General features: G+C 42.8%; 1 protein-coding gene across 2 annotated transcripts in view; it reads left to right on the top strand.

The window, feature by feature from the left end:
* Nucleotides 1-25,317, top strand: part of LOC130910728 (POU domain, class 2, transcription factor 1-like) — a 257,235-nt gene that overhangs the window by 198,965 nt on the left and 32,953 nt on the right. For both annotated transcript variants that reach the window (XM_057828254.1, XM_057828253.1), the window contains 6 exons: nt 6,373-6,435; nt 6,528-6,556; nt 6,779-6,835; nt 18,797-18,934; nt 21,653-21,919; nt 25,163-25,283. In XM_057828254.1, the coding sequence (XP_057684237.1) occupies nt 6,373-6,435; nt 6,528-6,556; nt 6,779-6,835; nt 18,797-18,934; nt 21,653-21,919; nt 25,163-25,283 (675 nt within the window). The remainder of the gene's footprint in view (nt 1-6,372; nt 6,436-6,527; nt 6,557-6,778; nt 6,836-18,796; nt 18,935-21,652; nt 21,920-25,162; nt 25,284-25,317) is intronic.

Here is a 25,317-nt window from a genome sequence, read left to right as displayed (position 1 = left end):
TTCAAATATTTTACTCATATCCCAAGGTTTGATTAAAAATGGCGGTTTGTCGTGTTGCAATAGATGTATTCGATGATAATTTTGTGGCCTTTCAATGTGTCTGATTAGAATAGGGCCTAGGCGCTGGAGTTGTGTTCTCCTTTTGTGCTTGAAAGTGCTGCCACCGTTTGGCACAGTTTTGTAACTGCAGCATGCATTAGCACACACTAATTGGACTTTTTATTTGTACAGTTTAGTTTTCCCATACTGCAAAAAACCCTCCTTAAAACTTGTTAAATTCCCCATTTTGAGTGTAAATGTACTAGAAATAAGTGAAATTATCTGCCAGTGCTTCAAGTAAATCTTATTCACTTAATATTTCTTGAAATAAGAAAAATAGCTAGCTGAAAATAAGCCTAACAGACTTATTTTAAGGAATAAGTTAGTATATTTAATCTTAAAATGCTTTGAAATGTCAAAGTGTTCATAGTTCAGGAACAGATATTGCTCAAAATATCATTTGAAAGCAAATTTTCCTTGATTGAGGTGAAAAATACCAAGTTATCATAGAAATATTTGCTTAAAGGGAACCTCAGACTTAAAGATTTGTAGGCTCTAATAAGCCACAATCGTTTTATTTTACTAAAATGTGTTATTAGAAACACAGATATTATGCCCATTTATTTTACACGCGCAATGCATGCTGGGGGTGATGACACGGTTGGCCAGGAATGGGAAAATAGCTGTGCTAGCTAGCAAGTATAATGACTGGCATGATTTTGTCACATTCTGCTGCTGGTTAGTTTGTTCTGTTAGAGTTGTGGGTTGAGTTCCCAACGTTGTACCTGCATCCAATTCCAACTCATCAGCAGTGTATTTAAACCAATCCTAGGCGGCTTGCTGCCATTTGAAATTTTGTGCCAGTGCTTCAAGTAAATTTTACTCCGTTTTGGTGGTAAATGGTATTATACTTATATAGCGCTTTTCCACCTTTCAAGACGTTCAAAGCGCTTTACACTATCTCGCCATCCACCTACTGGTGACGCAGCACCAGGAGCAACGTGGGGTTCAGTGTCTTGCTCAAGGACACTTAGACGAGTTCATCAGGGCGGAGGATCGAACCCACAACCTCAGGGTTGGGGGACAACTACTCTACCACTGAGCCATGCCGCCCCACAGCCATGCTTATTTCTTGAAATAAGAAAAATAGCAGGCTGAAATTAAGCTTAACATTTATTTTAAGCAATAAATTCCTAAATTTAATCTTATAAAAGCTTTCGAATGTCAGAAATGTTCTTAATTCATGAACAGATGTTGTTCAAAACATTATTAAAAGCAAATTTGTCTTGATTTAGGTGAGGAATTACCAACTTTTAGGTGTATTGTCTTAATAAGAATAAATAGTCACATTAACGTAAATTGAATAATCTTACACATTAATCAGTTAGTCTTTAACATTCAAAACAAGATGGAGACAATTATTTGACTACGTTTAAGAAAAATCATCTTATTAAGACATTATAAATTTGCAGTGCAACCTTTAATTCAGCCAAGTTACATTATCATAGAAAATCTCAGTATACAGCATCAACAAAAGTAGGTACAATTTTTTTTTTTTTTTTTTTTACAAAGTTATTTATAAATAAATTGTATTTTTTTGTGTGTGCAAAAGCAGTAGAACTGAAATACAAGACATCCAGGATGTGAGTTCGTGTGAGCCGCGATGTTGCTTTGAGTAATGAGCGTTGCTGGAGTAAGCACTTCCTTCATTGCTGTCCTTGTCCTGGCAATTACCACCACGTTCCCAGGGGTCGCGGCGAACGGACACAACCTAACGGTCCACTTTATTAGTATGAAAGCATTTTGTTTGTGTAATCAATGGCATGGAGACTATAATTGTGTCTCTGGATTATCAATATGGCCGTTAAAAAAGTAGATATTCTAGAAAGGGACATCGAAAATGACAGTGGCATTATTCAAAACAAGTCTTTTTGGTTTGTTATACTTCATTTCACATGAATACAGTAGTACCTCTACATACAAATTAAATTGTTCGAGGACCTGGTTTATAAGTCAAAATGGTTTTATGTTGAGCAGGATTTTCCCATGAGAATACATTATAATTTGATGAATTCATTCCACAGCCCAAAAACCTACGCTAAATTACATACTGCTGGTACAATTACAAATATCAATTACACATAACAAATAAATTATAAATACAAAAACTTAGAACTTCCAATATTTTCAAAACCAAAGCTGCTTGCGGCCTAAAACCATAACAGGCACCTCCCTTAGGCATATATGAGTCTCCATGAGCAGTGACATCAAAACATTTGTTCCCTCATAAAATCCCATTTAATTATTTTTTTATTGTATAACAAAACTTAAAATGGCTGTGAAATTCTCAGAGTCTACACTAGATGCACAAAAATCACCAAACGCAGAGATAATCACATATATTTTCAGGTTCAACAGCAATATTTAACATGTAAGTTTTTGCCCGAAATAGCAACTTTATTTTTTTGTTTTTGTTTGTTTCGTGCAATTTTGACATTTTTTCAACAGCTAATAAATCACTCAATTTTCACATCAGAAACATGAGGAAAGCATGCAAAATCATCTTAATTTTACTCAACAAAAGCAAATTTTGCATTTTTCTATATACAATCACAACTTTTTTAGGTTAGATTCCGATGTTACTATTACTTCAGCACGGAGGCAATTCTTGTCGTTTTTAGATTGAAATGTTACATAAAATAAAACACGTAAAAAACAAGTTGACGAAGAAATTTCTAGATAACTAGTTTTTTTTTTAATAAAAACAGGCAGTTGGCCGAAAATTACCTTATTATTTGAATGTAAAGTTATACTTTTGTGTATGGATACAAAATCCAACATGGTGGCCATCACCATATAAAAAGCTTTTTAAGTTGGACATTCTTGTAAATAAGTGCGTAAATCCTGGAATTTCTATAGATATGAATAGAAAAGTCTAAATTCTTGCCTAAAAGCAAAAAAAAAAAAACAGTTATCACTCATTTTACGTAAATATTTCAAGCTAAAGTGACGCAAATTTTTTCCATTCATTTCATTTTTTTCCCCAACGTTTCAAAGTGCATGCATGCTATTTTATATAAAAATTACCTTGCTCTTCGACCAAATCACTCTTGAGACACTCCTGCCTGCTTGTATGCACTAAAACTTTCCACCCAAATCTGGTGTTAGAACGCCTGGCCTGGCCCCCTACGGGAAGCCGTGGCGCAATGTTTTTAGGAGGTGTCTCACCAACTGATTGTGAAATCTATGACAATAATAATAATTAGGGCTGTCAAACGATTAAAATTTTTAATCGAGTTAATTACAGCTTAAAAACTAATTAATCGTAATTAATCGCAATTCAAACAATCTATAAAATATGCCATATTTTTCTGTAAATTATTGTTGGAATGGAAAGATAAGACACAAGAGGGATATATACATTCAACATTCAACATACAGTACATAAGTACTGTATTTGTTTATTATAACAATAAATCAACAAGATGGCATTAACATTATTAACATTCTGTTAAAGCGATCCATAGATAGAAAGACTTGTAGTTCTTAAAAGATAAATGCTAGTACAAGTTATAGAAATTTTATATTAAAACCCTTCTTAATGTTTTCGTTTTAATAAAATTTGTAAAATTTTCAATCAAAAAATAAACTAGTAGCCCGCTATTGTTGATGTCAATAATTACACAATGCTCATGGGTGCTTAAGCCCATAAAATCAGTCACACCCAAGCGCCAGCAGAGGGTGACAAAACTCCAGAAAACACAAGTAACAAGTTGGCATTGCACTGTGCTGTCATTTTAATCTGTTTGAGCAGGGCATGTGCGTTAATTGCGTCAAATATTTTAACGTGATTAATTTAAAAAATTAATTACCGCCCGTTAACGCGATAATTTTTGACAGCCCTAATAATAATGTCACAAATCAGGTTCTAATGTGGCGGTTGTGTTTTGCATGCTGGTCCTGAACGCACCGTGTGACTGACGAGCTAGAGAGAGGTGCGATAGAGTGGGAAATTTTTACTTTTTTTCATGTTGTTGATGGCATCGGCTACACGGAAAGTAAACGTGTTGTGTTGAACAAGTTCTGAAATAAATGATTAAAGACCTGATGAAGCTGGCGACTTCCTCGCCAATGGTACAGAAACAATTACAAATTGGAAATAAAAAAGTCTTTCTATTGTCACCTTAACTGGTGTGCCAGTTCACTCACACAAACCATGCCCATATTTTTCGATCATTTTCTTCTTAATTTCAATAGTAAGCTTTTCCCTATTTTCACCACCTGCACTAACCTTCTTGGGACAAGGCATGTGCCGATATGAGACTGTGACGGTATGATAACCTTAAGCAGAATTTTCACGGTTTCACGGTATTGCAATTATAGCTCTCAAATTAGTTATTTGGAGATATCTGGGTTGAAAAAAAACTGAAAAAAAAGCTTTTTTCCATTGAACAGGATTTTTATTTTTGAAATAATTAGCAAGTTGGAACATAAGTATACTGTTTGGTTAAAATCGATTAAAAAAATAACTGAAATGTTCTAATTAAAATAAAGTACCGTAAATGCATTCTTTCGGTGAGCCTAAACCCACAGCCACAGCTCAACATTATTACCATCAAAACAAAAACAATTACAGTATTTTCCATAAAAAGCAAATGTATATGACTTGTATCATGTTTAAATTATACACTCTCTTTCTCAACACAGTTAGTTTTTAGAAAAAAACACCGCTAGACACACTAAACACGCTGGAGTAAACTCTCGTAGCTGGTGGGAAACGTTAATGACAGTGTTTACTAACCTTTAATTTGGTATAAATTAGGGCTGTCAAAATTAACGCGTTAACGCGCGGTAATTAATTTTTTTAATTAATCACGTTAAAATATTTGACGCAATTAACGCACATGTCCCGCTCAGACAGTATTCTGCCTTTTGGTAAGTTTTACAGCAAGGCTTTTTGAGCTGTCTAATAGCGAACTCTTGTGGTTGCTTTGCGACATGGTTTTCTTGCCAGTTCAATATGGCTGCACGACGTCTCGGGCTGACGCCTACGTTGTAATGTTGTGCTTATATGATCCTTGGACAAGATTTGTCCGTAAGTATGGTTGTTGTAAAGAATGTACATATTATGTTAGTAAGCGAAATGTTATATTTTTTGTATGAGATGCTTTTTGTTTATTTTTAGTTAACCTGTATAGCGTGCTAAGCTAACGTTGTTGCTAATGCAATGCTTGTGTACTTTTTTTTTGGTATTTTTACGACGGTCTAAAGAGGACAATGGTTTGAGGCCATTTTATTAATAAATCAGATGAAAAAGGAAAAAGTCTGATTACTAAGGCGTCGTTCACTAGCTGTCTATTTTTGGAAAAAGTAGACGCTTCGGAGTGAGGACAGCATAGACAGATTTAAATGACAGTAGAGTGAAATGCCCACTACAGTCCTTATGTACCGTATGTTGAATTTATATATCCATCTTGTGTCTTATCTTTCCATTCCAACAATTTATTTTACAGAATATATATACAATTCACAGAAAAATATAGCATATTTTATAGATGGTTTGAATTGCGATTAATTGCGATTAATTACGATTAATTAATTTTTAAGCTGTAATTAACTCGATTAAAAATTGTAATCGTTTGACACCCCTAGTATAAATGCAAAATCATATTGGAGGTATTGCCTCCTCGGCAGCCACCCTCCGCAAACATGTCTTACATGTTGGTTGGCTCTCCTCTAAGCCGCGGCTGTCAGTAGATTCTCTGTAGCTGAAGTATTCCCATACCAGTGATTTCGTTTTCTTCAATGGGGGGAAAAAGTTCAGGAGTTTCACCACCTCCAGCCATCGTGTAGCACAGCTGACTTACTGACACTGAACAACAACCAGTGGGGCAGGGTTGAGCCTTACAGCAAGTGAGGGATTTCTCCGAGCATTTTTTAGACATAAAAAATAGCTAATACCTCATGGAAGATTTGACGGAAAGTTTTTGCGGTTTTGAAACCTTGACGTTTTCATACCACGGCATACCTTGAAACTGGTAAAACTGGCACATTCCTACTTGTTACCCATGGTGATGTCTCTCAAGAGAAAATCTGACATGCGTCCGTCTTGCGGGAAAACAATGAAATTGCGACACTATGTCGAGACAAATGACGAGTCTGATGTCGAAAGGATCGTATATCGATGCGATCATATGTCGAGGTACCACTGTACTTTAGAATACTTACTTCTGGTCAGTATTTTACATTACAGTATGTGACAAAATATGCTTTTTCAAAGCACCATTGACTGTGTGAATGGCCACGTGTAATGTTAATGTGCATCTTTTGCAGATATCAGGATGTCCAAAGCAGAGGAGGAGAAGGCCGGGCCAGACTATCACGGCGATGGCTCAGGTAACCATAAATGAAATTTTTAAAAAAATAAAAAATCATCCCACTTTGGTCCTCTCGTTTTCTCATTTAACAGCATTCTTCTTCTGTTTCAGATTCAGACAGAAACAGTCCAGATGACCAGGTTAGTGGTAAAATACATGATTTTCTCATGAGGAACAATAGTAATCTTAGTGATTTTTCATCAAAACCGACCATGAACCTGCTGTCCAGCTTTTCGACTGTCAAATGTGCGATCCATGTTTTTAGTCCTTGGGAGTTAGTTGCAAAATATGTTCATTTTTGTTGATATTTTTTTTCTGTTTTCAAAATCCTATTTGTCAGATTCTTTTTTTTCTTCTTCCAGCAGTTGCAACTGATAGAAAGCAGCCCGTTCAGCCTCTCGCCCACAGCAGCCAGCAAGGTGCGTGCATGCGAGTGCGTGTGTGAGCAGGTGCCAAGGGTTCGGGTGTTCTTGTGCAAATAGAAAGTATATAAATCCATATGTACAGTCGTGTGAAAAAATTAGGACATCCTATGGAGGCCTATGTGTTTTCAAACATACAGTGCCCTCCATAATTATTGGCACCCCTGGTTAAGATGTGTTTTTTAGCTTCTAATAATTTTTTTTAAATTCAAATAATATGGGACCTTAATGGAAAAAAAGAGAAAAATCCAACCTTCAATACAAGTGCATTTATTCAGTGGGAAAAAAATCCCACAAAAAGAAATAATTATTTGACATCAAATAATGTGTGTCACAATTATTAGCACCCCTGGTGTTAATACTTTTTACAACCCCCTTTTGCCAACAAAACAAGGTCTGGGGACTGAGATGGCCATGGGAGGAGCTTGATTTTGTGTCTGGTGAACCATTTCTGTGTAGATTTGGCCATATGTTTATGGTCATTGTCTTGCTGAAAGACCCAGTGACGACCCATCTTCAGCTTTCGGGCAAAGGGCAACAGATTTTGATTTAAAATGTCCTGGTATTTCAAAGCATTCATGATGCCATGCACCCTAACAAGGTTCCCAGGGCCTTTGGAAGCGAAACAGCCCCACAGCATCACTGACCCACCCCCATACTTCACAGTGGGTATGAGGTGCTTTTCAGCATGCGCATCTTTCGTGGCACACCAGACCCACTTAGAGTGTTTGTTGCGAAAAAGCTCAATCTTGGTCTCATCTGACCAAAGCACACGGTCCCAGGCTTCAACTGGGAAGCTAAAAAACACATCTTAACCAGGGGTGCCAATAATTATGGAGGGCACTGTATTTGGTCACATGGATATGTAATATCAATTTTAACAATCTTGAGAGATTAAAACTGAAAGATTTTTTAATAACTTTCTGTAAAATATAATTTTAAATGAATTCAATTTTTGTTGAGGAATAAATTAGGACACCCCCACATTCAATCCTACTCAAAATGGCTAAAATATCACACAGGGGTATCACATCAGGTGCACATGACGAGAACATCATTACCCAGTGTTTTGAATGAGGCTTGCCATATTTAAGCCTCACATTTAGTTTGCTGTGCCCCTGACTGTTGAATTGAGAGAAAACACCATGGTGAGATCAATGGAGCTGTCTGAGGTCTTCAGAAAGAAGATCATAGACGCTTATGAATTTAATAAGGTATCTCAAAAGATCTAAAAAAAAAAAAAAAAAGTAAAATCAGCCATTCCACTGACCGGAAAATAGTGGAGTGGAGGACATTCAAAATAACTGCCAACATGCCCAGGTCTGACCATGCAATTAAGTTCACCCCTAGAGCAGACCACAAGATGCTAAAAGAAGTTTTCAAAAACCATAAAATGTCATCACGGGATCTACAGCAGGCTCTTGCTACTGTTGATGCGAAAGTGCATGACTCTACAATCAGGAAAGAGACTTCACAAGTTTAACCTTCATAGGAAGTGTGCAAGGAGGAAACCTTTGCTCTCCAAGAAGAACATGAAGACCAGACTAAAGTTTGCCAGAGTGAATGTAGACAAAGTTCAGGACTTCTGGAATAATGTTCTTTGGAGAAATGAATCTAAAATTGAATTGTACCATACCATCATCTTCCAATTGCTTCGAAGTCGGGTCGCGGAGGCAGCAGCTTTAGCAGGGAAGCCCAGACTTCCCTCTCCCCAGCAACTTCAACCAGTTCCTCCGGCAGGACCCCGAGGCGTTCCCAGGCCAACCGAGAGACATAGTCTCTCCAGCGTGTCCTGGGTCATCCCCGGGGCTTCCCGCCGGTGGGACATGCCCAGAACTCCTCTCCAGGTATGTGTCCAGGAGGCATCCAAACCAGATTTCCAAACCATCTCTTCTGGCTCCTCTCTACGCAGAGGAGTAGCGGCTCGATGCCGAGTCCCTCCCGAATGACCGAGCTTCTCACTCTATCTCTAAGGGGAGCCCGGACACCCTGCGGAGAAAACTCATTTCGGCCGCTTGCATCCTGGATCTTGTTCTTTCGGTCACGACCCACAGCTCGTGACCATCGGTGTGGGTAGGAACGTAGATCGACTGGTAAATTGAGAGTTTTGCCTTTCGGCTCAACTCCTTCTTCACCACTATGAACCGGTGCAGAGTCCGCATTACTCCAGACGCTGCACCGATCCGCCTGTCGATTTCCTGCTCCCTCCCACCCTCACTCGTGAACAAGACCCCAAGATACTTGATTCCTCCACTTGGGGCAGGATCTCATCCCCGACCCGAAGCGGGCACTCCACCGTTTTCCGACTGAGGACCATGGTCTCGGATTTAGAGGTGCTGATCTTCATCCAAACTTCTTCACACTCGGCTGCGAACTACTCCAGTGAGAGCAGAAGGCCTGATGAAGCCAATAGCACCACATCATCTGCAAAAAGCAGAGTTGAGGTCACCAAACCGGACCCCCTTAATGCTTCGGCTGCGCCTAGAAATTCTGTCCAGAAAACTTATGAACAGAATCAATGACAAAGAACAGCCTTGGCGGAGTCCAACCCTCACTGGGAACAAATTCGACTTACTGCCGGCAATGCGGACCAAACTCTGACACCAGTCGTACAGGGACCAAACAGTCCTTAAAAAATTTAAATTAAAAAAAAAAAAAAATGAAATTTAATTATTTGGACACCAAAACAGAGGACATGTTTGGCATAAACCCAATACAGTATTCCAGGAAAAGAACTTCATACCATCTGTGAAGCATAAAGGTGGAAGTGTCATGGTTTGGGGATGCTTTGCTACAGCAGGACCTGGCCAGCTCACCATCATAGAATCCACCATGAATTCTATCGTGTATCAGAGGGTGCTTGAGGAACATGTGAGATTATCTGTGGAAAAAAATTAAAGCTGAAGTGAAACTGGACCCTGCAACATGACAGTGACCTAAAACATACCAGTATATCCAGCAAGGACTGGCTGAAAAGGAAGAAATGGAGAGTCCTGGAATGGTCAAGTCAAAGCCCAGATCTTAATCCCATTGAGATGCTGACAGGCTGACCATGCAAGAAACCCCTCAAACATCTCACTGTTGAAAGTATTCTGTGTGAGGATTGGTTCTTTAGACCAGGGGTCCCCATCTGCCGGGCCGCGGACCGGTACCGGTCAGTGGCGCATTTGCTACCGGGCCACACAGAAATAATAATTTAATAACGACCGCATTCTGGCCGAATTAACCCTGTGCCCCTGCTTAACACACTAATATCTCTGTCTACTCTAGATATAATACTACGGGATAGATTACAATTTTGTCATAGAAGTCCATTGATTGGACTGCTAGCAGTACATCTTGTTTGTGTATATAATATATATATGTGCGCTTGTCCTCGATAATAACATATTACTAGGCCACGGGCGCAGCACATTTGTTCCCGGAAATAATTAGCCCCCACACGAGCGAAGATAACTGGAAAACAGACGTCTTTGGAGATATTTTTACGGCGAAAAGGATATTTTTACGGCGAAAAGGGCACCTAACAAGCCTACAACCTCGAAGACACACGAACTGTGAAGGAGTGGATTCGTGACCCGTTTGTGAATAAACAGAGAGATCGCAAATGACGGCGACCTTATTAAACGTACATTTGAGACAACAACTCTACCGAGGTTCTGGATTAAAGTCATTCTGGAATATCCTGACATCGCAACAAGAGCATTGAAAACCTTGCTACAATTTCCAACATCGTATCTTTGTGAAGCGGGCATCTTAATTAATGTTTAACGACAAGGCGAAGTCGTTAATGGTGAGCGCGGTGTGCAGCTGTTGTGTGCAGCTTACATGGCAGGATGAATCTGAGGAGAACTTTTCTACAAGTCCTTCCATGATCAAACGTAAGTTAATATTCCTTTCTTTCAAGAAAGTTTGTAGTGTTTACTTTGGAATCGCTGCATTTGCGCATTTTGCGGCTATGTTTAACGTTACGCGCATGCGCAGAACTGCATCGTTGCAATTTTTGATGGGTTGCAAAATTTGTCAGAACACCGGTCCGTGAAAAAAAAAGACCCAAATAACACCGGTCCGTGGTGCAAAAAAGGTTGGGAACCCCTGCTTTAGACCATTGTCACAGACTGGAAGATGGCTCCAAAAAGCGTTTCACTAAAGTTATTTCAGCCAAAGGGGGTAACAGTAGCTATTAGGTGGTAGGGTGTACTAACTTTTTCCTCAGTTAGAATATGCATTTTTGATGATATATTTGGTTTAATGAGTAAAACAATGTTTTTTGTTGTTTACCTGCAATTTAATCACTTTCGTTTCCAGAGATAAAGAAAAACTAGATCAGACATTGATATGTGAACATCTCTTAATAAAGAACTGAATATTTAACCCGTTCTTGCAAAATGTATCACATTTGATACACTTAGAATTTCATGATTTTGAAACTCATTCAGAATTTTGAAATTTTTTTCTGCAAAAAAAAAAATAATGGATGCAAGTCAACTCATGCATCTGCAGGTTCCATGAGAAAAAGAAAAAAAAAACAGGATTTAGCAAGGGTTATAAATATTAGAGCTCATTACATGTATTAATTTTTTTTCTTTTTTACAAATTTGAAAAAAAGGTGTCATTAAGACCTTGTTTTTCAAATTTTGTGATTCTCTGAGAATTCATATTGCTGGGATTAAAGGGTTAATGGGGTGTCCTAATTATTTTCGCATAACTGTATAAGAATTAATACTGGATATATCAGGGCTGACCAAAAGTGTGCGTACATTGGATTTATACATTATCAAAGCTAATTTCTATAGTAGCAAAATTACCTTGGTGCCAAAATTAAAAAAAAAAAAAAAAAAAAAAATCAGAAATCTTTCATTTGTCTTTCAAGTAGATGCTAAATGAAGTTGAGAAAGTTCATTAAGATCATAATAAAACCATAAAAATTACAATTACAATGAATGATAAGAATAGAATTGTTAGGGTTCGCGGATGGGAGAGGACCCCAAAGCAGACAACGGGCCGACAGGCTGTAAAAACAAAAATGTTGTTGTTTATTGTTCGGGCGTTGCTGGCGAGATCCAGACCGACGTGAGGCAGGAAAAGCTCGGGGAGGGGGATCAGGCGTGGAGATCCGACAAGGGGCGTGCAAAAACAGGTCCTGGGACAGAAGCAAAAATCGTGAGCCAAAAGTAGTGGACAATATGGAAGTAAGGCGGGATACAACTGACAGCAGAACTAGACGAGTTGATCTGGCGACGAGGTGAGGCGTCCACTGGCTTTTAAAGGCTGCTGATGACGATAGCCTGCACCTGTGGCCGCTCCACCCGTCTGACCTCCAACCTGTAATTAGGGAGAAACACGCACACCTGCCGTAGGCAGTTGAGAATTCAGGAGAGAGGAGTAGAGGCCCTAACAGGACCCCCCCTCCTACGGGCGCCACCTGGCGCACGACGAAGGCGATCAGGGTGGGTGCGGTGGAAGTCCCGGATGAGCGAACGACACAGCACCCACCGGGCAGGGATCCAGGACCGCTCCTCGGGGCCATAGCCCTCCCAGTCCACCAGATACTGGAGCCCACGGCCCCTGCGGCGGACGTCCAGAAGCCGCTCCACCCTGTAAGCCGGTTGCCCGTCGATCGACAGGGGGGGCGGCGGGGGCTGAACCAGGGGGGACAAGGGACTTGAGCAAACCGGCTTTAATTGGGACACATGGAAGGTGGGGTGGACCCGGAAGTGAGCAGGGAGCTTGAGGCGCACGGCAGCAGGATTCACCACCTTCTCAATAATGTAGGGTCCAACAAACCGGGGAGTCAACTTTGCAGACCCAGTCTTCACCGGCAAGGACTTAGATGAAAGCCACACCTGTTGGCCCACCACATAGACAGGTGCAGGTGTGCGACGGCGGTCAGACTGCGCGCGGGACTTTTCCGAGGCACGTAAGAGTGCAGAGCGTGCCTGCTCCCAGACCCTGGAGCACCGACTGACGTGCCTCTGGACGGACGGGACAGCAATGTCTTGCTCCTGCGAGGGAAACAGCGGGGGTTGGTAGCCCAAAGAGCAATGGAATGGGGACATACCGGAGGAGGCGTTAGGCAGGGAGTTGTGCGCGTATTCAATCCAAGGGAGCTGGTCACTCCAGGTGCTGGGATGGGCCTGCGTGGTACAGCGGAGGGCTGCTTCGAGCTGCTGGTTTGCCCTCTCACACTGACCATTTGTTTGTGGGTGGTACCCAGAAGACAGACTCACACCAATACCTAGTGCAGCACAAAAAGCCTTCCATACCTGCGATGTAAACTGTGGTCCTCGGTCGGAGACTATGTCCACTGGGATGCCATGTAGGCGGAATACATGGTGGGTGAGCAGATCAGAAGTTTCCTTGGCTGAAGGGAGCTTGTGAAGGGGGATGAAGTGAGCTGCCTTGGAGAATCTATCGACCACCGTGAGAACGACTGTGTTGCCCCTGGAAGGAGGGAGACCAGTTACAAAATCTAGGGCGATGTGTGACCAAGGGCGACTCGGGATGGGTAAGGGTCTGAGGAGTCCGGAGCTGGGTTTGGTGGATGTCTTGCTACGGGCGCAAACTGTACAGGCGAGGACAAATGATCTTGCGTCTTTTGACATGGAAGGCCACCAAAACCGCTGGCGCAGCACAGCAAGCGTCCTTCTGATGCCGGGGTGGCAGAAGAGGCGGGATGAGTGCGCCCACTCCAGGACCTGGGAACGTAGGGACTCGGGAACAAAGAGGTCAGATTGAGGGCCCTCTCGGGGGTCCGGGTGTTCACAGTGGGCTTCCTTGACCTTTTTCTCTATCTCCCACTCCATCGAGGCGAGGAAGCAGGTCTGTGGTAGGATGGGAGCGGGCTCCTCCTTTGATTCGCTGGCCTGGAACTGACGGGAGAGGGCGTCTGGCTTGGTGTTTTTTGAACCTGGGATGTAAGACAGAGTGAAGTTGAAACGGGAGAAAAACAAAGCCCACCTTGCCTGTCGTGGGTTTAGTCTCTTGGCCGACTTCAGGTATTCGAGGTTCTTGTGATCGGTTAACACGATGAAGGGCTGCGATGTTCCCTCCAGATGGTGGCGCCATTCTTCCAGGGCCATCTTGACTGCCAAGAGCTCTCGGTCCCCGATGCTGTAATTCCGCTCAGCAGGAGACAGCCTCCGGGAGAAGTAAGCACATGGGTGCACCTTGCCATCAGCGGGCCGCCGTTGTGACAGAATTGCACCCACGCCCGTCTCTGAAGCATCGACCTCTACAACGAATTGAAGAGACGGGTTAGGCGGGACCAACACAGGTGCTGAAGTGAAACGGGCCTTGAGGTCTTTGAAGGCGGAACTGGCAGCGTCAGACCAACAGAATCGTGTTGTGGTAGAGGTGAGGGCTGTGAGAGGGGCTGCAACCCTGCTGTAATTGCGGATGAACCTCCGGTAGTAGTTGGCGAATCCAAGAAAGCGCTGGAGCTGTTTTCTGTCCGATGGGCGTGGCCACTCAAGGACCGCCGCCACTTTCGCCGGGTCCATACGAAATTGCCCTTTGCCTACGATGTAGCCAAGAAATATAGTCTCAGCGACGTGAAACTCGCATTTCTCAGCCTTCACAAAGAGCCTGTTCTCAAGGAGACGTTGGAGGACCTGACGGACATGATCTTCGTGTTCTGAGGGGGTGCGTGAGAACACCAGGATGTCGTCGAGGTACACCACCACAAATCTGTTAATGAAGTCCCCGAGGACATCGTTGACGAGGTTCTGGAAAACTGCAGGGGCGTTTGTGAGGCCAAACGGCATGACCAGGTATTCATAATGCCCCAAAGGCGTGTTGAATGCAGTTTTCCACTCATCACCTTCCCTGATGCGGACGAGGTGATAAGCACTGCGCAGGTCAAGTTTACTGAAAACTGTAGCGCTATAGAGGGGAGTGAATGTGGAGTCGATGAGTGGAAGAGGATACCTGTTCTTAATCGTGATGTCGTTCAGGGCTCGATAGTCGATACAGGGTCGCAGGCCGCCATCCTTCTTGCCAACAAAGAAGAAGCCTGCACCGACCGGGGAGGAGGATGGACGGATGGTGCCAGTGGCCAGGGATTCGGTGATGTATTCCTCCATCGCCTTCCTCTCTGGTTCTGAGATGTTAAATAAACGACCCTTGGGAAGGGCAGCACCAGGAAGGAGGTCGATGGCGCAGTCGTAGGGACGGTGAGGTGGGAGCGACATGGCGTGATCTTTACTAAACACCCTCCAGAGATCATGGTCTGGAACAGCAGACAAGTCAGGTGGCGCCACCTTCTGGACAGGAGACGACGGCACTAGTGCAGATTTAAGACAGTTATTGTGGCAGAATTCACTCCATGCAGTCAGTTTTGGATGGGTCCAATCAATGGAGGGATTGTGTTTCTTAAGCCACGGTAACCCGAGGACCAATGGAGTGTTGGGGCTTACAAAAACAAAAAAAACGCTCACCTCTTGGTGGTTGCCCGACAGGACGAGCTTGATGGGCTCAGTCTTCTGGTCCACACTGAAGAGGAGTTGGCCATTGAGTGCAGTGGTCTTCAGTGGAAGGGGGAGCTCGTGTGTCGCCAGTCCTAGTTGGTTAACAAGCTCGTGGTCAATAAAGTTCTCGTCTGAGCCACAGTCAACTAGGGCAGTAACCGTGCGTGACTGGCCCTTTAAGGAGAGCGTAGCTGTGAGCTGGAGCCGACGTGAGGAAGCATGAGCCATGTGACTTACTAGTAGTCCTCGTAATGGCGGGTCTGGACGCACTGGGCAGGTGCGTAGAAAATGTCCACTCCTCCCACAATACACACAAAGACGTGCGTCGTACCTGCGTGTGCGCTCCTCCCGGGAGAGCCTGGTGTGTCCCACCTGCGTTGGCCCGGCGTTCACAGCAGGGGGAGACGTCGCCGGCGCAGCGTCATTGGCCTTTACAGGAAGTGGAGGCAGGGGCGGAAAAGCAGCGAGGCGAGTGCGCGGGTCGCCCAGCTGTTCCATGCGTTGTCTCCTCCTCTCGCGCTGGCGATTATCGATTTGAATCGATAATCGAATCAGGTCGTCCAAGGAAACCGGCCCGTCCCGCGTGGCCAATTCGTCTTTAAGGGATTCGTTCAATGCGCCGGTGAAAACCTCCTGAAGCGCTGCGTCGTTGAAGCGGCTTTCCACCGCTAATGTCCGGAACTCCACTGAGAACTCGGCGACGCTCCGAGTCCCCTGGCGAACAGACATGAGCCGCTTCGCCGCTTCTCTCCCACGGACCGGATGGTCAAAGATTTTTCTCATCTCCTCCGTAAAACCGGAGTACGTGTCACATATGGAAGAACCATTTTCCCACACAGAGGACGCCCATTGAAGCGCCGCACCCCTCAAGCAACCGATGAGGTAGGCGATCTTTGTTTTTTCCCGGTGGTACGTGGAGGGCTGTTGCTCAAACACAAGGCTACATTGCACTAGAAAGGCGCGACAAGTGCCGAGGTTGCCGTCGTAAGGCGCCGGTGCGGGGACGTGAGGCTCTCGGCCCGTAGCCAGTGACGCCGGGTTACATGCAGGTATGTGGCACGGAGGAGTAGCGTCATAACATGGGGCTGACTGGGCTAAGCGGGCTTGTGGAAGTGGTGTGAGTTGCTCATGGATGGCTTGGAGTGAATGGGAAATGTCCGTTACCTTATTAAAGAGGAATTGTAAGGCTTGGTGGTGGTCCTGGAGTGACGTGGGCGAGGCGGCGGGGTTGTCTGCGGGATCCATAATGGCCAGATCAAACTGTTAGGGTTCGCGGATGGGAGAGGACCCCAAAGCAGACAACGGGCCGACAGGCTGTAAAAACAAAAATGTTGTTGTTTATTGTTCGGGCGTTGCTGGCGAGATCCAGACCGACGTGAGGCAGGAAAAGCTCGGGGAGGGGGATCAGGCGTGGAGATCCGACAAGGGGCGTGCAAAAACAGGTCCTGGGACAGAAGCAAAAATCGTGAGCCAAAAGTAGTGGACAATATGGAAGTAAGGCGGGATACAACTGACAGCAGAACTAGACGAGTTGATCTGGCGACGAGGTGAGGCGTCCACTGGCTTTTAAAGGCTGCTGATGACGATAGCCTGCACCTGTGGCCGCTCCACCCGTCTGACCTCCAACCTGTAATTAGGGAGAAACACGCACACCTGCCGTAGGCAGTTGAGAATTCAGGAGAGAGGAGTAGAGGCCCTAACAAGAATACATATAATTTTATGTATGAATCAAATAAGCCATGTTAAAAAGTACTGAGGCTGCTTTGATTTTGCTATTCACAACAATAGGCGTAATTTTTTTGTTTGTTTGTTAAATGAATCAGCCGTTTTAAGCAACACTTGGTAACTTTTCAACCTTTATAAAATATTTTCATAACATATGTGATATGTCGACTGAAAACTAGTTAAATCAGGGGTCCCCAACCTTTTTTGCACCACGGACCGGTGTGATTTGGGTCTTTTTTTCACGGACCGGTGTCCTGTCAAATTTTGCACCCTTATAAAATTCTGCTCCCAAAGCTTTTGTGGACGTGAAAAAAGCCCTCTTTTATATTCAGTTGGACTCTCAATGTTATCCAATGGTGCTAAAAAATTATTTACATCACAAACATGCATGTACAACACGGAAATGGCGTAAATTAATGCTTAACGACACGGCGAAGTCGTTAAGTAAGAGGGCTACGTGCAGTTGTTGTGTGCCCCTAACATGGCAAACGTAAGTTAATATTCCTTTCTTTAAAGAAAGTTTGTAGTGTGTACTTAGGAATAGCTGCATTCGCGGTCCTTTTTAACGTTACGCGCATGCCAACTTTGTCAGAACACCGCCAATGTGCGGCAGAAAAATACAGCAAATATAAAATAGCATTTGTTTTTAGCCCCGTCGTGTTAAGTGCAAGGAAAAAAATACAACTCACCCGCTGAATCAGTGGGAGGCCTGAGTTTGTTTCGTTGAGACAAGATGGTCCCGAGATGGGAGAGTGAGAGAAGCTAGCATCACAAATACACAATGTTGGAAATTGTAGCAGTTTTCAGCGCGCACCTAGCGATGTCAGGATATTCCGAAATGACTTTAATCCAGAACTTCGGTAGAGTTGTTGTCTCAAATGCACGTTTAAGTCGCCGTGATTTGCGATCTCTACAAGCTGATATTCCTGTTCCACAGACATGCTCGAATCACTCTGTTTATTCACATACGGGTCACGAAGTCACTCCTTCGCAGTTCGTGGGTGAATAGGTAGTAGCATAAATTTTGTTTTCTTCGAGGTTGTAGGCACATCTTCTGGCTCGTCAGGTTCCCTTTTCCCCGTAAAAAGTCTGTCCAAAGATGTCTGTTATTCAGTCATTCTAGTGTGGGGGCTGATTATTTCCGGAAAGAAATGTGATTGGCGACGACCTACGTCATACGTTATTATCGAGTCCAAGCACGCATAGATATACAAAACGAGATTTAGTGCTAACAGCCCAATCAATGCATTTCTATGACGACCTCCTATCCTGTAGTTGTATATCTAGAGTAGACAGGGATATTGGTGTGTTAAGCGGCACAGGCCAAAGTCAATTGGCCAGAATGCAGTCGTTAATAAATTATTTATTATTTCTGCGCGGCCCGGTACCAAATGCGCCGCGGACGGGTACCAGGTCGTTGGGGACCCCTGAGTTAAATGACATAGTGCTGCAACGATTAATCGCTTAACTCGTGTAATTCGATTAGAAAAAAGATTTGAAATAAATTTTGCTTCGAGTAGTCTTTTAATTAATGTGGCGTTGTAATGGTTTCTTTTGACTTATGAGGTAATTCGGTTTACATCGCCAGCGTAGGAACGGCACTCGTTCGTAACCCGGGGACTACCTGTAGTCACTTTCATTAATTTTTTTGTAGTAGGCCGGTGTACACACACACCCCGTCTGACAGGTTTGTGTCCCATCATGCGCTTGTACGGTATGTGGATGGCTTCCTGTTGTTTTAAAGACATGTGCTTTTATGTGTTAGGTGAAGGTGGAAGAAAGTTGTGAAATGACCCGCAGTGCCGTCCCACCATCTTCTCAACAGCAGCAACAACAGCAGCAGCAGGCACAGGCGCAACACCACCACACACAGCTGATGCTGGCCGGTAGTCAGCTGGCTGGGGTGAGTATGATGCCACTTTGTGTCAAGTTCAAATACGAATCCTTAGGTAGACATTTATAATATTACCCAAAATAAGGAAAGAAGGCACTCAATTTAGTTGAAAAGCTTGCAAGGAGAAAGAGGGAAACTATACAGTTTCTGCAATCGTTCCGCCTAGCCCCTCCTTCACCTCGCTTTTTATTTGGGATGGCCCCAGCAACAGACGGGGGTCTAGTCCGAAAAGGGGAAAAAGGGGAAGCAAGCTGGCGACACCTCTTGTCTTTGTTGGCTATGTGTGTGCATGTAGGTGGAATTATATACATGTGTGTCAGCACATTTCAGCAAAGCAAAGTGGCCTCTCCTGCCCTTGACCAGGCAAGACAAAACATTCTTTCTTTGTGAACAATAATAATATGCATTTCTTCATTGCTGGCAGCAATTGATAAAAGCAAATATATAATAACAACTTAGTAACTATCTCATCAAATACATTTCATGAAGCAATAGCATTTGGTAAGTAATAAAATGCAACAGTATGATTCCTTAAATGTATTGAAGTTGACCTGTGGATCCAAGGCCGGTTTAAACCAGTCAGAATGACAAGGCAGTTTTATCAAGAGCTAAACATGTCTATAGTTATCAATCACTAATATGTCTCTTACTGCAATCAATCATGGACATTCTATTATAGCAATCGATTCTTTATTGTGAGCCTCAATTGGTAAATATTTAATAACCATTTAATAATAATCTTATCACTTTGGCTTAACTAATCAGCCAATTTATCAATTAAGTTTACATCAAGTTTACATGGCTTTTGTCAGTGAACGTACATCTTTGCTGAGGTGTCAACAAAGAAAGCTCGTTTGATTTTTGTGAATAAAAAACATTTTATGCAAATAAATGAGGGGAAAGGCGATTAAAATTGGAACTCGTATTCCGTTGTTAAGAAATTAGCTTTTGGGTCTTTTCATCCTTCTTTGAATTTAAAGTAGTTTAGCACTTGTAGACGCCCAATCCATTTGAACTAGGAGAGTAGGCAGCGAACGAGCATTTAATCATTCGCTGACAAGCTTACCAGTTCAAATGGAGTGGACGTTTATCGACTTCAATGGCAGCCAACGAGTTATAATTGGATACTTGATGTTTGCAGGGGGGAAAATTTGACTTTTGCTGTTAGTAAAGACGTAAAGGTCAGTCATAGATTTCATGATATAATGACGGGACACAGGGCCGATTCATAGGGGGCCTATCTCCGTCAAAGCTGACCGAGTGGAAACACAGACAAAGAGCTTTTTACGTTGAACAGCCTCGATTCTTGGTTAAAAGCAAAAAATGGGCAGTTAGCATTTATTTTACGTAAATATGTTGAATGTGATGCTAGTCTTTTAATGAATGTGGCACCACCTTATCACAACAAAGAACTTTTTATAATGAAAATTCTTGTGAATAAATGCTTAAATTCCTGAATTCTTTATAGATATGAACGTAAAACAGTCTCGATTATTGGTTAAAAGCGAAAAACCGGCTAGTTAGCATTTATTTTTACCCAAATATGTCGAATGTGGTGCTAGTCTTTTAGCCAATGTGGTGCAGCCTTGTCACCACATAGAGCTTTTTACAATGAAAATTCATGTGAATAAATGCTTAAATCCCTGAATTCTTTACAGATATGAACGTAAAACTGTCTCGATTCTGGTTAAAAGCAAAAAAACGGGCAGTTAGCATTTATGATATGTCAGTACGTCGAATGTGATGCTAATCTTTTAGCCAATGTGGCACCGCCTTATCACCACAAAGAGCTTTTTACGATGAAAATTCTTGTGAATAAATGCTTGAATCCCTTAATTCTTTATAGATATGGACGTAAAACAGTCTCGATTTAGCACCGTCTTCAGAAGAGGCTTCCTCCTGGGGTGACAGCCATGCACACCAATTTGATGTAGAGTGCAGTGTATGGTCTGAGCAATAACAGGCTGACCCTCCAACTCTTCAATCTCTGCAGCAATGCTGAAAGCACTCCTGTAACGAGTCACATGACATTTTGGAGGGAAAATGACAAGCTGTTCTCAATTTGGACATTTAGGGATGTACGTTTTTTTTTCAAAGAGGTGTACTCACTTTTGTTGCCAGGGGTTGGATATTAATGGCTATATTTTGACGAGAAAATGAATGAACTCAATTATATAAGCTGCACACAGACTACTTTTGATTGTGTCAAAGTGTCATTTTGTCAGTGTTGGCTCATGAAAAGATCATCTTAAATATCTGCAGTAATGAGGGGGGGTGTACTCACTTTTGTGATACACTGTAAAGTTATGCAAATTTATTTCTATACATTTTTTTCACGTTTCAAAGTGCATGCATGGAGATATTTTATATAATAATTACCTTGAATCCAAGACCAAATTACTCTTGAGACACTCCTGCCTGCTTGTCTGCACTAAAACATTCGTCCTTTTTCCACCTAAACCCAGTGTTTGAACGCAGCGTGTGTTTTGAGTTTATCACAGTGAAAGCCAAACACTCTGCCTGGGTCAACCCCCAATGGGTAGGCGTGGCGTAGTGTTTGTGGGAGCTGTCTTGTCAACTGATGGGGAAGTCTATGTCTAAGAAATAGAAATTTTGTGGGGTTTTTTCTATATATATTTTTTATCATTATTTAAATCAACAAAATACAATATTATCACACAATTAGTTTTCTGTCCTGACTTTATTTCATACATTTTATCTTGCTAGCTGGCCGCACTCCTGCCGGCCCAACAGCAGCTACTCCTCCAGCAGGCTCAGGCTCAGCTCTTGGCAGCCGCCGTCCAACAAACTAACGCCGCGCATGCCGCCCATGCCGCTGCCCAGCAACACCATCACCACCACCAACAACAACACCAAAGCCTAACATCTCGGCCACCGCAGCAGGCCGCCAAACAGGAAGTGACTGTTCAAGCTCCTCCTCCTCCGCCACCACCTCAGCTTGCCCTCTCTCAACCAATCCAGCTCACGGCACAGGTACTAACAGACAATCAAACAGTTACAGAAAAGATTTTTCATTGGCTGGGACGGGTCAGGCATCTGACTGCTGTGGAATTTAATTGAGTTTATCACTAGTTTATTACTGGCAGACGTCCAATCCATTTATTTGCAGTGGGCGGGTTGCAGAGAATGAACGTTCGTTCATTCGCTGCCATCGCTCCCACTTCAAATGGATTGAACGTCTATGGCCGTCAGTGACAGCCAATGCCAGGCAATGAGGTAATTTTGGGCCATTTAAGGTCATTTACCTGTTGATTTTCAGTTACTTCCTATTGATTTTGGGGTATTTTATGGGTCACTTCATGTTTATTTTGAGTTACAGAACAGGAAGTGACCTGGGAATCACCCGAATCAATAGGCAGTGACTCAAACTCAACAGGAGATGACCTGAAAATGCCATAAAATGAACAGCAAGTGACCTGTAAATGCCCTGAAAATCGGACAGAATAACTGTAAATGCTCTAGTTTCGAATGAACAAACGTTCCCTATCTAAATGATTGGGCGTCAAGCACCAACAATGCAGCCTTTTAGTTAACTGAGACACTATTATGGTGGAAGGCAGGAGCATATCGATAACCAATTGGGATACAAAGTATCACGACATATCACCATTTTTGATATTTTGTCACACCCCTAATGTGCACAGCGACGCAACACTGAGAAGAATATCGTAGAATAATTAATCAATGAATGATAAATATTGGTGGAAACTGATTATGCTACACAAGCACTTTATTAGGCTTGTTGTTAACACATGTGTATGTAAATCTGTCATTAGTAGATTGTTCTTATTGGAGATGCGTGTGTCGCAGCGTGGCAGTTTTTTTTTTTTAAGTCACGTGGACGTTAGTTCAGTACTAGTTTGAACTCAACATTTGAAGTAAACTGGAACTCAGTCAAAGCAAATATAAAACAACTGTGGCAGTGGAACGCGCAGACAACTGAGCTAAACACCTTAGGTAACAGATTGGTTGCCAGCATTTGCTTTTGAAGGCATCTTGTCGAAAGCTAAGTTCACTCAACAGATCAAGTTCAGTTTACTCAGAAATGTACAGTGGGGCAAATAAGTATTTAGTCAACCACGAATTGTGCAAGTTCTCCCACTTGAAAATATTAGAGAGGCCTGTAATTGTCAACATGGGTAAACCTCAACCATGAGAGACAGAATGTGGAAAAAAAAAACTGAAAATCGCATTGTTTGATTTTTAAATAATTTATTTGCAAATCATAAAATAAAAATAAGTATTTGGTCAATACCAAAAGTTCATCTAAATACTTTGTTATGTACTCATTGTTGGCAATAACGGAAGCCAAACGTTTTCTGTAACTCTTCACAAGCTTTTCACACACTGTTGCTGGTATTTTGGCCCATTCCTCCATGTAGATCTCCTCTAGAACAGTGATGTTTTGGGGCTGTCGTTTGGCAACACGGACTTTCAACTCCCTCCACAGATTTTCAATGGGGTTGAGATCTGGAGCCTGGCTAGGCCACTCCAGGACCTTGAAATGCTTCTTACGAAGCCACTCCTTTGTTGCCCTGGCTGTGTGTTTGAGATCATTGTCATGCTGAAAGACCCAGCCACGTCTCATCTTCAATGCCCTTGCTGATGGATGGAGATTTTCACTCAAAATCTCTCGATACATGGCCCCATTCATTCTTTCCTTTCCACAGATCAGTCGTCCTGGTCCCTTTGCAGAAAAACAGCCCCAAAGCATGATGTTTTCACCCCCCATGCTTCACAGTGGGTATGGTGCAATTCAGTATTCTTTTTCCTCCAAACAAGAGAACCTTTGTTTCTACCAAAAAGTTTCAATTTTGGTTTCATTTGACCATAACACATTCTCCCAGTCCTCTTCTGGATCATCCAAATGCTCTCTCGCGAACCACAGACCTGGACGTGTACTTTCTTCAGCAGGGGGACATGTCTGAAATTGCAGGATTTGAGTCCCCGGCGGCGCATTGTGTTATTGATAGTAGCCTTTGTTACTGTGGTCCCAGCTCTCTGTAGGTCATTCACGAGGTCCCCCTGTGTGGTTCATGTTATCATTTTGACGCCACGGGGTGAGATCTTGCATGGAGCCCCAGATCGAGGGAGATTATCAGTGGTCTTGTACGTCTTCCATTTTCTAATAATTGCTCCCCACAGTTGACTTCTTTACACCAAGTGTTTTACCTATTGCAGATTCAGTCTTCCCAGCCTGGTACAGGTCTGCAATTTTGTCTCCGGTGTCCTTCGACAGCTCTTTGGTCTTGGCCATAGTGGAGTTTGGAGTGTGACTGACTGAGTTTGTGGACTGGTGTCTTTTATACCGATAATGAGTTAAAACAGGTGCCATTAATACAGGTAACGAGTGGAGCCTCGTTAGACCTCGTTAGAAGAAGTTAGACTTCTTTGACGGCCACAAATCTTGCTTGTTTGTAGGTGACGAAATACTTATTTTCCATTTTAATTTGGAAATAAATTCTTTAAAAATCAAACAAAGTGATTTTCTGTTTGTTTTTTTTCCTCCACATTCTGTCACTCATGGTTGAGGTTTACCCATGTTGACAATTACAGGCCTCTCTAATCTTTTCAAGTAGGAGAACTTGCACAATCGGTGGTTGACTAAATACTTATTTGCCCCACTGTAACTATGGCTCACTTGCTCATCTACTTTAATTAAACACTTTTAGTCAAGTTCACAATATTAACTTGATCAAAGGAGGATATTCAAGTTACTTGAAAGAATCTAAAAAATGAGTTAATTATACTTCATATTTCGTTAGCATGACTAATAGTCTAATTTTTTTACAGCTTCGAAACAGTATTTTCATGGTAAAAAGAGAGCTGACTCTTGTTTTGGTATGTTTGGAGTTTACTGTTTACTAATTTACGGGGTTTATCGGAGGCGCGATTATTGCTAGTTGAAAACTACCCAAAATGCTCCAAAAAGGCTGCCAGTCCAGGAAAAACATGGCTGCAGTGAATGAACTTATGAGTCTCTTTCATTTTCACTACCACTGACGTCATAAAGGGCACGTGATTCCCTTTGAAGTTGCCGTCAATCACTTTTTCTACTCACAAATTGCGGTTTTAAGGGTGTGGAAAAAGAATGGAATGACATTTCCAATACATAGCAAGGGTTAGAAGTTCCTGAGCGAAGAGCAATGAGCGGCGTACAGACTGCAGAGTAAAGATGCCCTAAATGTTGTCGGCTTTTTTTTGTTTATTTTGTAGGACATCCAGCAGCTGCTCCAGCTCCAGCAGCTGGTTCTCATGCCGGGTCATCCGCTTCAGTCCCCGGCCCAATTCCTCCTGTCGCAGCCGCCTTCCCAGGCTCCGCAACAGCAGCAACAAGGTAACGATAAGAACGTGTTGGGTTGTCTATTTTT

This window comes from Corythoichthys intestinalis, chromosome 22 (genome assembly GCF_030265065.1).
Source record: "Corythoichthys intestinalis isolate RoL2023-P3 chromosome 22, ASM3026506v1, whole genome shotgun sequence".
NCBI classification, from domain to species: Eukaryota; Metazoa; Chordata; class Actinopteri; order Syngnathiformes; family Syngnathidae; genus Corythoichthys; species Corythoichthys intestinalis.
Note: the sequence above shows the minus strand (reverse complement) of the source record. Positions and strands in the feature narration are given on the sequence as shown.